The 14,272-nt window shown below is 38.2% G+C and overlaps 1 protein-coding gene across 8 annotated transcripts in view; it reads left to right on the top strand.

Annotated features, from left to right (window-relative positions):
- The window catches only part of PTPRM (protein tyrosine phosphatase receptor type M), a 470,229-nt gene that overhangs the window by 416,728 nt on the left and 39,229 nt on the right, over positions 1-14,272 (top strand). For all 8 annotated transcript variants that reach the window (XM_082045023.1, XM_082045024.1, XM_082045028.1 and 5 more), the window contains one exon: positions 802-838. In XM_082045023.1, the coding sequence (XP_081901149.1) occupies positions 802-838 (37 nt within the window). The remainder of the gene's footprint in view (positions 1-801; positions 839-14,272) is intronic.

The raw sequence follows: 14,272 nt of genomic DNA on the forward strand, positions 1-14,272 counted from the left end.
CATGCAAGCTGAAGTTTTAAGTTCTTCCTGTTCATGACTGACAACACATCATAACCATTATTAAAAGATGATCACTGGTACAACTTAATTTACCAACAAGCTAGTGCATGATGTAAACCTTTGGTGACACTCCCATCACATCAGAAACTCAAGTACTATAAAAATGGTATCATTCCCTGTTTGCAACCTATTCCATGTTGCAAAGAATCCACAGTGTATTCTTCACTGCACGGCTAGCTTGTGATTAAGTTACTCTTGTCATTAGAGAAACATAGAATTGTTTTAGGTTCTTCCTATTTAGAAGGGAATGAGTGTGTTCATACCAAACCATTTACTGAAAGAATTTACTCTTCTTTTTGCTATTCAGAAATAAATCACACCAGACAGAGTGAACATCCCCCCCACCCTTCCCCAGGCTGAATGCAAATCTAGCATTCTTTAGCTGTTAAAAAAGGGGCAGGCTTTGCACTCAATAGCAATAGCTTGGAGGTAGATCTCAGCCTCCCTGAGCATCTGATGCCATTAGGTGCAAGTGCTAGAGAGGATTTCATGCTGTTCATTTTCAGCAGAGCCAACAAGGGACTAAAAGAATGTATTACTTCTCTCCCCTAATGTACAAGGCTGCAACTTAAGTATCTTGCAGCAAACATTTGTTTCTTGTTCTGCTTCTCCCTTGCCCTTCCCCCACTGGAAAGAACTTCGCATCTAATGTGTTACATTTATTGTTGTGATTTTTACCAAATACTGCTCTAACAGGTGCGTATTCCTTTAATTTTTTTTTTTTTTTCCAATTTATTTCAGGGCTATCACAGACCAAATCACTACATTGCTACACAAGGTAAGTTTATCACCCTTTCTTTTTGGTTATGTGAAGCTAAGAAGTTTTCATACTTGGATTACAGTTTATACTCTCTAATATGCGTTTTTGCCACAGTCAGTTTCCAGGACAGAGTAGGCTTAATCACTTAGGTAAAAGTGAGCAAATTGAATTGTTATTATCTAGGTTTCAGATATGCCAAGTAAGCAGTCTTTTACCTTTATGTTCAGACAAGATTTGGGTAGAAAAGCAAAACACTTCTTTTTCAGCAGAAGTTACTCAACATGTTGTTACTCATGAAAAAAGTAATAAGTCATGGTAGAAATGCTCAGTAAACTTTTCAGAGACACAACAGTGTCCTGAAAATGTATGTTCTCTTATTATTCAATGCTAGCTAGGCTTCAGGTCCTTAAACTGCAAAACACTTTCATTGGCAAGTTCTAGTAGAGGACCCAAAAACTCATTACTTTTGCAGAGGGATTCTCTAAAAGGATCTAGAGAGAATTTTACAGGCCGTCTTTTAAAAGCTTACCTGTGAACAAGAACCTATTCCGTTGTCAATATACAAATGAATTTTCAATTTGTACTTGTCTTCAAAGTACTTGTCTTCAAGCCCATTGTACTTGTCTTCAAGCCCATTCTGGTGCGGCTCTTTTTTAGTTCTGTACTCAAGTTCAGAGATGGAATGGGTGGGAAAGATGAGTCTTCTGTGACCGCTTGAGCATAATACTGAGCAATATGCCAGTCTCCTGCCTATGCTTAGATAGCTTAGATGTGAAAATGTGGTTGCTACTCCACTGCTCAGAGGGAATCTTCTTTGTAATAAGTATTCTGTGACAGAGCTTCTTGGATTTGCCTGTGGATCTTGAGAAGCTGAGCTACACCCACATACACATGCCCAACCTTTTAAGAGAGCCAGCTGGAGTACTGAGAATAATATGCTCAGAATAATCTTACCATGTGTTGTGTTTAGAGGTCATACATACTTTTTAATGACTTTGTTATCAAAGCAGAGAAAAAGTTGGCCATTTCAAGTAAGTTTTGCTGTGGTTTCAGTTGCCCCCAAAGTAACCCAGAGTCTGCAGCCTCTAGTACCCGACTCTACCAGGGGTAGGTTTCGTATCTCAGCTTTTCTGTACTTCACCTGTCAACACTCCGAATGAGGTGCTACTTTGTGTCAGATGACAGTGAGGCAGGATGGAGATCTCATTTCTGGAACTGCCTCAGTACTGTCAATATTACACTTTTATACCAGAATTAGAATTTGTGATTTTATCATAGAATGTCCTGAGTTGGAAGGGACCCACAAGGATTATCGAGTCCAGCTCCTGTTCCTGTATATGACAACCCCACAGTTCACACCATGTGTATGAGGGTGTTGTCCAATTGCTTCTTGAACTGTCAGACCTGGAACCATGACTACCTCCCTGGGGAGCCTGTTCCAGTGCTCCACCACCCTCTGGGTGAAGAACCTTTTCCTGATGTCCAACCTAAACCCCCCCGGGACATCTTCCTGCCATTCCCTTGGGTCGTAGAATATGAACCATTTAAATGTGCTGCTTCTTCTGCTTCTGTTACCCACCCACAACATCCTTCAGTCCACGGGCTTTCTACAGGTGAACCAGATAGGAAAATTAGGAGAAAAGTGCAAGAATTTGTTTAATTCCCTTTGGGCTATTACACCCTCCTCTTCTGAGAACAAATGAATTGTTTTATTTAACCTGTAGCTGATGATGCCATTGTTTTTTACCTTTAATTGAATCCTAAAATGAAAATCTACACAGTTGGCATTTTACTTGCAGTTTGTAATACAGTTGTTTTCAGGAGGTTCACCAAAAGATCTCCCAGACAGTTTCCTGACAAACCTAAAAGTTCCCTGTCTAAAGACATTTAAATGTGGCTTTAGCACTCACCGTGATACTTTAATAGCAAATACCAAGCTTGAGGTTTTTGTGCTTTCAGCTTTTAAAGCCAAGCATGTAATAATGTATTAATAATGTACTGAAAGTCTATGTACCAGATCCACCAGCAAGTCCCAACTGTTTCATTGCCACACTTTTTTCCTGATACGATGTCAAGAAGTGTAATACCTAGTCAAGAAGGAGAATAAGAGGATTAGAAACAAGTCTTCTTCCAAAGTGGAAGGGATATATGACAGTTTCAGCTGTTATTCTTTGGGGCAGGTAGGTACAGCTAAGTACACACAGGGATGCCTAACCCCTCCCACAGTGCGAGGAGTGAGAAACTGACTCTGTAGAATACAATATTCATTTTAAAATGGGAATATGATTTAAAGCAAGTTAAAAATAATCTGGCTGCGAGGTTTTAGATAGATTACGTCTTTAACAACTTATTTTTTAAGGCCAGTTGGGAAACAGATTTGTATCTCCATTTTGGAGGAATGAAGAGCAGTGACCTCAAGAGGTTTCTCTGTTCTCTCTGGCTCTATCCCTGGCCTGATGAAGAATCATGAGAAAGTTTCTTTTCCTTCCTCTGTCTCAGCTTTCCCATCTGCGGAATAGGATCAAAAATACTCATCTGCTTTTTATAGTTCTCTGCAATGTCCTGATCGAAGCAGCTGTGTAAAGGCTAGTTAGTGTTATTCTCCAGTATCCTGCTTCCTGACAAAGCCTTGGCACAATAGAAACACTTCCAGTAAGATGCAATCTCTGTCTTTGGCAAAAGTGATAAATGAACTGGGAATAATCTCTAAAATTCCTTTAAGGCTCTGTGTTAACTATGAAAGGAGAAACACTTGGTTCCCATTTCAGACTATTCCTCTGTGTGTCATCCTTATTAGGAAGCCTGTCAAGAGCCACAGCTTGCAGTATAGCCAACGATGTTCATGCTCTGTTTTAGAACACATTTTCATATAGATATGTATAAACATATTAGTGCAGCAAAACAGTTAAGCTGCATGTTTAATTCCCTTGATGTCTACTTTACATCAGTCTTAAAATAACTTTTCCCATTCTCCCTTTTCTCCTCCACCACAACTTTCACAGGTGCACATGCCTATTGTTCTTTGAAGGAAAATATCATTACATGAGTCAGTTTTAAATCTCTGAGGAGCTAGAATGATTGATATTTAATTTTCCTATGTTCTTCTTAAGCTGCATTCAAGATATCAAGTGTTAATGAGCAAATATAATTGTTTGAAGTGAAAAAGTGGCAAATTTAATCAGTTTGTAATAGACTACCAATCTGCTTTTAACAGAGCTGGGAGTTGCATAATCACCTGTTTATTAAAGTGTTAGTGTCTTCCATACTAACCAGAGTTTGACATACAGACTGGTATTTTTCCACTTTGGCATTCATAGCATCCTGCTGTTAATTTGAATTACAGGGAGAAAAATTTTTTTAGAGTCTTACCTAATGAAGGCTTTCTCAACTAATAATCAGAAAAGGTTTTAATTCCATTTTAAGACCAATACTTTCAGTGTGTGCAACTTCGATTTTAAAATTAACATCATTTTTCCTTTATGTGATAAGTATAATGTGAGTGGTAGACTAAATTTACAGCTAATAAAGACTTTTGGTGATCTGCTGTAATTGGCATCAACAGATGGGATCCGCACCTGAGTCACCGTGATTAAAAAGAATCCCTCATCACAAGCCGGCGTATTGGGTCATGCAGAACCAGCAAGCTGGTGCAATTTGAAACTTGTGACTTTGTTTTATATATCCCTTGTTCCCATAGGTATAATTACTTAAAATTCTTTTATAGCAGAAGATCAAGCTCTTGTATGAACTGTTCAATTTACTGGCAACTGGCTTTTCTTTTCCAGCAGTTAGGTACTCAATGATTTTAACCAGGTCCTTTTGTGAGACCATTAGGTTGAATATCTGTATGGTACTTATTCTCACACATACTGCTCGATGTTCTTATTACAGAATCACAGAATAGTTGGGGTTGGAAGGGACTTCTGGAGATCATCTAGTCCAACTCACCTGCTAAAGCAGGTTCACCCAGAGCAGATCGCACAGAAATGTGTCCAGGCAGGTTTTGAATGTCTCCAGAGGAGGAGACTCCACAACCTCTCTAGGCAGCCTGTTCCAGGGCTCTGGCAACCTCAAAGTAAAGAAGTTTCCCCTCATATTCAGATTGAACCTCCTGTGCTTCAGTCTGTGTCCATTGCCCCTCATTCTGTCACTGGGCACCACTGAAAGGAGTCTGGTCCCATCCTCTTGACATCCACCCTTGAGATATTCATAAACATTTATGAGATCCCCTCTCAGCCTTCTCTTCTCTAGGCGGAACAGACCCAGCTCTCTCAGTCTCTCTTCATAAGAAAGGTTCTCTAGGCCCCTAATGATCTTCGTAGCCCACCGCTGGACTCCCTCCAGTAATTCCTTGTCCTTCTTAAACTGGGGAGCCCAGAACTGGACGCAGTACTCAGGGTGTGGCCTCCCCAGGGCAGAGTAGAGTGGGAGGAGAACCTCCCTCAACCTGCTGGTCACACTCTTCTTAATGCACCCCAGGATACCATTTGCCTTCTTGGCCACAAGGGCACATGGTTGACTCATGATCAACCTGTTGCCGACCAGAACTCTCAACTTATTGTTGGATGACTGTTGCTGATCTTGCATGTCTCACCCTGATTACTAAGCAGGAAAAGTTAATCTTTCTTTGTATTTACTTTTTCTGTGTTCCCTAAAGTTCACATAGTTAACTGAGCTGACCTAGCTTCTTTTAGCAAGTCTCTATCAAAGGTTTTGTAATGCTTCCTCCACCACTGCACCAGCAACTGTAAATTATGAGTGACAAACAAATGTTAGTATAGTTCTACAGCATCGCTCATTGCCATTTCCACCAGGGCTGATTTTCGAGCAGATCAATCATGTGTGAAACAGCAGATACTCACATGCAAGCTGCATGTCTTTATAGATGAAGTACATTCATTTGTGCTTCTCTGACTTTTGAATACTCCTCAAGGGTCAAATTGTCTCTGCTTGCTGCAGCTTGCAGAGGAACCGGACATCAGATATTATGTGGAACTACTTCAGAGAACTTCATAATGACTGTAAAAAGTTACTCTTGAAAATAAAGCAGTTCTCAATATAATAGCCTAGTGTAGCATTTCAGCCTCTTTTTTTTGTCTATATCCAATTGTAAAGCAGATGCTAAACTGTTTCACTTTTTGTATTGCTGATTATGGAGACAGACATCAAGTCAAGTTTCAGTCAGGAGAAGTTTTTTAGGTATGATTTATAAACTTCTGAAAATAAATATTTACAGTGGAAATGTTTACAGTCTTCACTACAATAGCATAAACCTGCCACAGTAATAACCCCTTTCATATTCCTTCTCTTTTCTGCAAAATGTGTCTTTCTTCTGCACACAACTGTATATGTTGTGCGAACATTTTAATAAGGGCTTTCAAAAACAAAAATACATTTTCTTTCAAACTGAAAGTTCCCTTTGAGGCATCTGAAGCAGAAATATTGCTTTGAATAATAATATTGTTAACTTCCTTGGAATATTTTTTGGTTTTATGTTGCAGAAAGTTGTCAGAACTACAGCAGTGTGGAAGCTCCACACATATCTTTACAAAGAAACTTTTGCTGCCATGGTTTTAGCCTCCACATGAAAATTAACATTTGAAATTACTTCAGGGGAACTGAAAAACAGTGACGCAAGATTGTGCTACACAATTTTTCAGCTTTATAAATGCTGTCATTTTTGCAGGATGTAGGGTATTCAGTCTGATTTCCTGATATGTATTTGAAGTGATTGAATTCTATACCCCTGTATTAATCTTCAAGATTCAACTGTGTTTGATGCTGTTCTTTATTTCTTGATCATCAAAATGTTAAAAGGTGATTGAAGCTATCTGTCTTCAGTGAAAGATCAACCTATTCCTAAGCACTACATTGAATAGGTGAGGCTTTCTGAAACTTGTCCTTCACCTGTTTTGCAATAGTGGAGACAAATGGCGAAGTTCTTTTTTTCACTACACCCAAATACATACAGAAGTAATAGACACTTTGGATATGGAAGTGGTATCTCCAGGTTATATTGTGAAGCCATATGACAGATTCACCAGAGCTCTCTTACTACCATTTCCCACCGAAGGCTGATGACAACAATTGCGGCATTTGAGCATCTTTTAAGAAGTTGGTACTTTTACTAGTGTTGGGGACAAAAAGAGACAGTGTGTAGTAAAACCTGGTAACTATCGAAGTCAATCCTTTTCGAAGGTTGCCACATTACGGCACATGAAAATATGAGAGTTTCCCTCTGCCTCTATGTTTATGATAGGAGATTTTAGTGATCACTGTGTTAGAACTGCTGATATGTCCATTACAAGGTAGAGCCACTTATACTCTTCACGTATGTGTGGCTACCTTTTGCAAAAAATACATGCCCACCTTTCGTAAACCTTTGGAAATTCTTTGAAAGTACAGACAAGCTCTAGAAACAATACTGAGTAATGATTTAATATTTATTTGTAGCATATAAATTCCCTCATTCAATGCAGGCTGTTCTTTCACTTGCTTGTTCATGTGACTTGTGAAACAACAGTTTGAGAAGCTGATGATTTTTCTGTAGACCTATGTCGAGGCCACAGGGGAAGAAAGAGCAATCCTATTCTCTCCCTCGCAAAGACTGAGCAGGAGGAGAGCAGACATAAAGGTCTTCAGAGGATGTATAGATCTGTGTCACAAAGACAAGATATTGGTTTGATTTCTCTGTTGCAAAGTCAGTCTAGAATAACTACAACACACTTTACATATCAGAATTAAGAAGTAAGAGAAATGAGATACTACAGTAATTAAGTAGATAAAGAAGTCAATCAGGCAAAAATAAATTATTCAAGATTGTATTATAGAAAATAGAAGATTGTATGAAAAGTATATATTTGTTCTCTTTTAAAACATGTGACTATAAAATAAGTCCTGCAAACAAGGAAATTATGATCTTCCTGAAACTCAAGAGCTGAGCAAACTGTCCTTATGAACCAAACACACTTTCCAAAAATAGCATTATGGAGGTCACGTATTAGTGTATTTGCTTCTCAGACTCCTAATTACCTAGATTATGCACCTGAATCCGTTTTCTGTGCCAGGAAGATGTATACAACATCAGCCTTACAAATGCACCTCACATTGTATTTTTGGGGAGTGTGAATTATGAAAAGCTGATGTTTGATGATAGGATTTCTATCCTTGATAAAGAATCAGCTGTAAATTGGACTTGATGGGGAAGGTACCTTGCACACTTGACAGAGTACTGTTAACATGCTTGTCAATCAGTGACGCCTAATGCTAAAGCAGAAGGAGCAGAGAAGTGCAGTTTGTCAGGAAAATCACGTAGCCAAAGCATCTTTTATTCTCTGAAGTTTATTTTCCAGCTGGTCTTCAGCAGCCTGGAGGAAGTTTGGCAGCAGGTGTAAGAACGCTTTTCGTCTTCTCGTTTGCTGAGGGAAAGGCGGAAAAAAAAAAGTGTAGCAAATTTACGAACAGAAAAAAACAAATGTATCAAGAAACAAATAAGGCAGCTCATTTTTGTCTTGTCTCCATATCTGAATCTTTGAAACCTGTCATCTTTATTCTGTATCCTTTGGTGGCAACTGAAATCTCTGTATTTATATGGCCACCAATGCATATGACAGTCTGGGTGATTTTGAAGCACGGCTTTTGGAAAAAAATAAGATACAAGCTTATCGGATTAATTTCTTTCCCCATCCATCTGTATTCTTCCGTGCAGTTGCATATTCAGATGTAGACTTTGCAGACATTCCCTCTGCTGCTGCTAAATCTCATTCTGTTGCAAGCATGCTCATGTTTCTGTGTCTGTATTAAATGCAAATACACTCCACATGTTAGAATGGCTTTCCTTGTTTACAGCGTACATCAAATACCACAGTGTCCATAAGATATAATAAAAAATAGAATTAAAATGTTAGCATTGCCCTTTCCTACTTGAATTGCTGAAAATAACCAATATGGTCCCAAAAATAACATTAAATAATAGTGCTGAGAGAATTTGTTGTCATGCAGATTTAATTTTTACCATAATTATCTTAAAAGGAAAAATATCCAATACATGTTTGTTAATGATCTTCGCATGTATTTTGATCTGACTAATATTTGTTTGATTCTGTTTCTATGAGTGAGAAGGAAATGAATGTACCCAAGTTCCGCAGCCTTAAATAGAAAACTATATTGTGAGTGATACATCTCATCCATGAGATACCTAAATTATGACAAATTTGCTTTTGCTAGCATTTTTACTTTTGCTTTAATATTGACTAAATTATCTTGTTTGTTCATCTGGGTAAAGTGTTTGTGTTAATGCACTTAAGCTCCCAGCACAAGTTTAAAAAATGCAGCATCTGAATATCTTACTCAGAGGCATGAGCAACATTCCTTCACAATAAGGTCCTCGGGGAAAAATACAAGAAACAAGTAGCCAAAATGAACTCGTATTTTCGAGCTAGAGAATAGTGATGATTTTATTACATCCTGATGCTTATGATTGACTCAACATGAAAATAGAAAGTAGAAATGGGAAAGACTAATTAGGTTCTTTTGTCCGTTCCCTAAGGAACCTTCTACTGAAGGGGATAAAACGATCTTAAACTTCTCATCTGTCATCAAAATTGATTCTGCATTACAAGTTGATATGAAGAACCCAGTCCAACAAGTCAATTACCTAAGATTTTTGAGTTGGAAATGTTACAGGCAGCATGTTTTTTACAAAATAAATTCCATATTTGTTAGTCTTCCCAAGCTCAGATGGGCTATTTAGAATGAGTGATTAATAGGTATTCATATTTCCATGATGCAAATCACCCTTATTGAGAAGAATGCACGAATCAGGAACTAAAGCACATTCCTTACTGGAAAACATTGATTCAGCTAAAGGGAAACTTTCTGTTGGACTGCTTTCACAAAGGCAGTTCAGGATCAAACCGTGAGCTCAAGGCTTCTGGAATAATCCTTCAGTCAGAACTGTGACCTCATGGTGCTATTTGATCTGAATCAATTTGGGCTTGTATCTCAGTTTCCCAGATGAGTCCCTGATCATTCTCCTGGCATGCTTGACTGTAATTAAACAATTAAATGTCTGTAGGGCATAGAGAGAAAGAAAGCCCATGGGTGAGTGAGACCAACTGTATTTCTCTATAGCCAGTACACTCCACTGGAAAATACACCAAGGCCACGACTTAAAATTCTAGGTATTCAAAATATTCCTGTTTCATAGCAGAGAAAACTGAAACTCCCTGTAGGCCATTGGCTAGCAGTGCTCTCTTAAAAGCTGCGTGAGGTAAAGATCCAAGATTCTGACCTTATTCAGGTATCCCACATAACCCTCACTAGAGAATCCCTAACCCCCAGGAATGCTACGTGTAACATGAAATTTGAAAGATACTGGATTTATCCAGCCTGACAAAATGTTAATGAGAGGAACAGACCATTTAACATCCCTGCTGTGTGGCAAACAAATTACATGAAAGGAATTGTTCTTCAATTATACTGGATGAACTACATTAAACTACAACTACGTTATTTTGTTGGGTTTTTTAATTTCCTGCCATTAAGAACAGAAAAAGCAGCTTTCTTGAATGGCATGGTGACACATACATGGTCACTAGTACTATGTACACAGTTTTTATTGCATTCAGCTTCACCTAATCTCAGGCTAACTGGATAAATCTGGACTGTTGCTGCCAGTTCCTCTGTTCCCAGACTGTGGTACTTCTGTGAGTAGTCAAAATGTGTTATGGGAATGTGCTATTTATTCTTTGGGAAATCATATGACATTTTCATTTTATTTTGTTGATACAGAACAAACTGAGCTAGTATTGAAAATTTAGCCGTGGAGAAATGTCAATCGATAAGTGTGTAACACTTTATTAGATGGAAAGTTAGCTGGTAGCATTAGCTGTAGTGTTATAAAAATGTCTTAAATAGCACCTGCCAAGAGTGCACAAATAAAGTCTGGTCTCAGACTTCAAAATACATTGAGGTGCAGCAATGGCTTGTTTCTGAACATGGTGGAAATACTAATGTGGAGCAGGGACAGGTAAGATGATTCAGAAATGCCTAGGGAGCTGGCATATTGTGGCTGCTGTGTATTATACCAAACCAGTTCAGTTCATTTGAACCCTGCCTTGCATCCTGTTGTCTCTCAAGGTATTTTTGGATTGTGACTGTGAGGGGCATGAACACCTTTTGTTTATTTATGGGCATTTAATATGTGATGCAGTTCCCGCTACAGTGGAGCTCCAGTCCCAGACTGGGATTTCTAGATGGTACCATAACGCAGACAAAATAATGCATAGAAATGTGTGCTGTTCCAGCCCAGTTAGATCTATATCAATAAAGAAAAGAAAATGCCATATGATATTTCAGAGATTAAATACCACATCCCCATAAAACTTTCTGACTACCCACAGAGTCACTGCAGAATAAGATCAGAGAAAATGCCGGCAAGAGAAATGATCCAGCTCTAGCCAATAGTTGATGTGTACGTGTATATTTTCAAACTGATGATTGTCTAGTTTTCTGAAATGAGCAATTTTAAATTAAAAAATGCTTTTAAATAATCAGTTTAGTCATTACTCAAAGGATATAATTTTTAAGCATCTCTGTATTAAGCTGGGAATTTAGAATGGAGGATTTTTATTATTTTAGCTAGCTCCGAGACACTTATATATATTTCATAAAAGGATTGTGGCTTATCACTGCTGTACGTTGTAAACGGCATGTTACAGGCCAAATGTTTTTATGTTCTTTTTACATTTAGAAAGAGAGGGAGAATTTACAGGTCAATCTCCTTTCCTTCATCCTGTGAAAGGTCTAGTGCTGACTCCTCTAAATACACGAGGAGGTGGTACAGAAAGCCAGCCAAAGCGCTGGTCAGTCTCATGGGAGCTATAGATAAAATTTCTCCATGCACCGCAGTCACTTAGTAATTTAAGCCTCGTTGAAAGCTAATGGGACTTGAAAGCACTTCGAAAATTTCATTTTCTGAAAGCCAATTTTCACATATAGTGATGTGCAGGCAGCAGGGCTTGCTGACTGGCTGGCTCGAAACAGGTAGGATTTAGTTTGTGCTTGAAAATCAGCCAATTACTATTCACTGTGCTGTCCCTTGGCTGATAATGAGAGAAGGCTGTGTTTTTCCTGAATGAAGGATACAGTAGAAAGCTTCTGTGTTGCCAGTAGCGGCACTGAGCAGGATTTGTCCTAATAAAGCATTTCAGCTTGCTTTATAAGCAGCATTTTCCTGAAATGTCAAGCTAACAAGATTCAGTCAGATCTATTTCTTATTGACAATCCGTCTAAGGTGAGAAAATCATGAAAAACACATTTTAAATTCATAGCTCAGTCCTGATTAACCCACTTGAGTGTAGCTGAGGTGACTTACTGTGGAACAGTGTTGCTGCATACTGTTCTCTTTTTTTTGCATTTTAAGGTGGTATCATTGCAACAGGCCAAAAAAAAAAAACCAAACGGTGGACTGGCTACAACTGAAATATTCTGAAGCCTGGGTTAAAACTGGTGTTAGGAGAAATAACATTTTTTTTTTTTTGCTTGTGAATTAAGTTCTGGTAGAATTCTTGCTTACAAAATGGTGTTCTTTCTTACCTAACCATGAGTTAATTACTGTCCCTGGTAACAAGTAGCTCCACTCTGCGACATCTCTGATCTGCTATCATGGAGGAATCAGTTAAAATAAGGTTTAAAACTGACAGGGAGATTTTCCATAACTCACGTAAGATCAGCCATAGCCTCAGGCTTCCTTGCTTGGGCTGCTTGCTGCCTTAAGATGCCGGGTGTTTCAAAAAGATGGACAAATTTGAAATCACTTTGCTTTGAAGTCAGGTCCATCTTTTTGAAACAGCCTGTACTGAGAGGGAATCAGCCTCACTGGAAGTTCATCCAGAGCTTTGTTTACTTGTATTTTTCCAAGGCAAGAGAGATTTTGAGGCAAGTTTTATCAGGAAAGCCAGCATAGCCCTGCTGAACATTACATAATAATTCATATTTGTAAGGCTAAAATTAGAAAGTGTATTTCAACTGCTGTTGCAGTCTGTATCGACACTATGTGTCAAATGAAATAAAGTGAGAAAAGTGAGAAAAAGTGGGTTTTTTCAGCTCATTACTTGGTTTTTGTTTAATTTCATTGAGATTCTTTAGTGCACAAAATGTCTGAGGCTGCGATATGCAGAAGAGACAAATGATAATTAATGCTGAAGTATGGCAGCTAGAAACCAGCAATTAATAAATAACACTGAAGCATTTATGGCCAAGTTTTGCCAGTACAAACATCTGTTGCCTTTTAGGGCTAATTCTTACAGGACTATACGAGACACCAGTAAAAGTGAAGAGGTGCATGGCACTGGGGTGTGTTTTAGCCTCAATGTTGTTTTGGAGAGAACTTGGGAGAACTTTATTTAAAAAGCATTAGAAGTATCCAGGTTATATGACCTGATTCTTTTTCATAGTTGTTTTCTTGACACTTTAAAATACAAAAGACTGATTTATATGTGTTCAGATATTTATTGATGAGTACTGGGCCCATATGGTTTAGTGATTTCTTGGTCACAGTTTTATCTCAGACTTAAAAATTATTCACAGTATTTAGAGGAGCATACATACTGTGTGTATAAAAACAGACTCTTGTATAAGCCCTTAAAGTCAATTTAAGTGTGTATGTTATGGTAGAAAACAAATGTCTAAACCTATTTTGAGAGAAGCTATTGCAGAAAGACTACGTATTTACTGCCTGAGTTTCTTAAGTTTTCATAGCAGAGCTTTGTTCTGGACTTCGCCTACCTCCATGGGGGCACTGAACCCTTAAGAACTCCTGAAAAGAGTGAAAGTTAAATACTTGCCACCATACCTATTCAACAAGCATATGATAAAGACTGCTCTTGACAGCTCAGATTATCAGCAACTGATCAGATCTTCGAAGTATCTTGACACAGAAACCAGCTCATTTGGGGAGGGCAGAGATGAACCAAGATACAGCTGTGCTGCTGTGTGAAGTAACGATGGAATGACAATAAAATACTGAACTAGCAGTTTAATGTGCTAGTTGATGTGATTTTTTTTTACTAAATCAGCACAACTGGGATCTATAACTTTTCTTTATAGTATGCTGACTATTTTATATACAAAGATCAAGACGATTTGTTTTATTTTATTTTATTTTATTTTATTTTATTTTATTTTATTTTATTTTATTTTATTTTATTTTAAAGTGTGACCTACTCTTACAGTCCTTAGACTACACCTGGTGACACAAAGAGGTGTCCAGGTTTGCAGAGCTGCTGACCACTGAAGAGCTTTCCATGAGGTAACTGGGAGGCTGACAGAACCGAATGCTCATGAAAATCTGATCGCATAATGATGCACCTGCAAAATCCCATTGATAAAATCTTGGGCACGTTGCCTTACTGAGTAGGGAAAAAAATTCATTTTAGTTAAGGGAGATGT

This window comes from Streptopelia decaocto (assembly GCF_964273445.1).
Source record: "Streptopelia decaocto genome assembly, chromosome: 2".
Lineage (NCBI taxonomy): Eukaryota > Metazoa > Chordata > Aves > Columbiformes > Columbidae > Streptopelia > Streptopelia decaocto.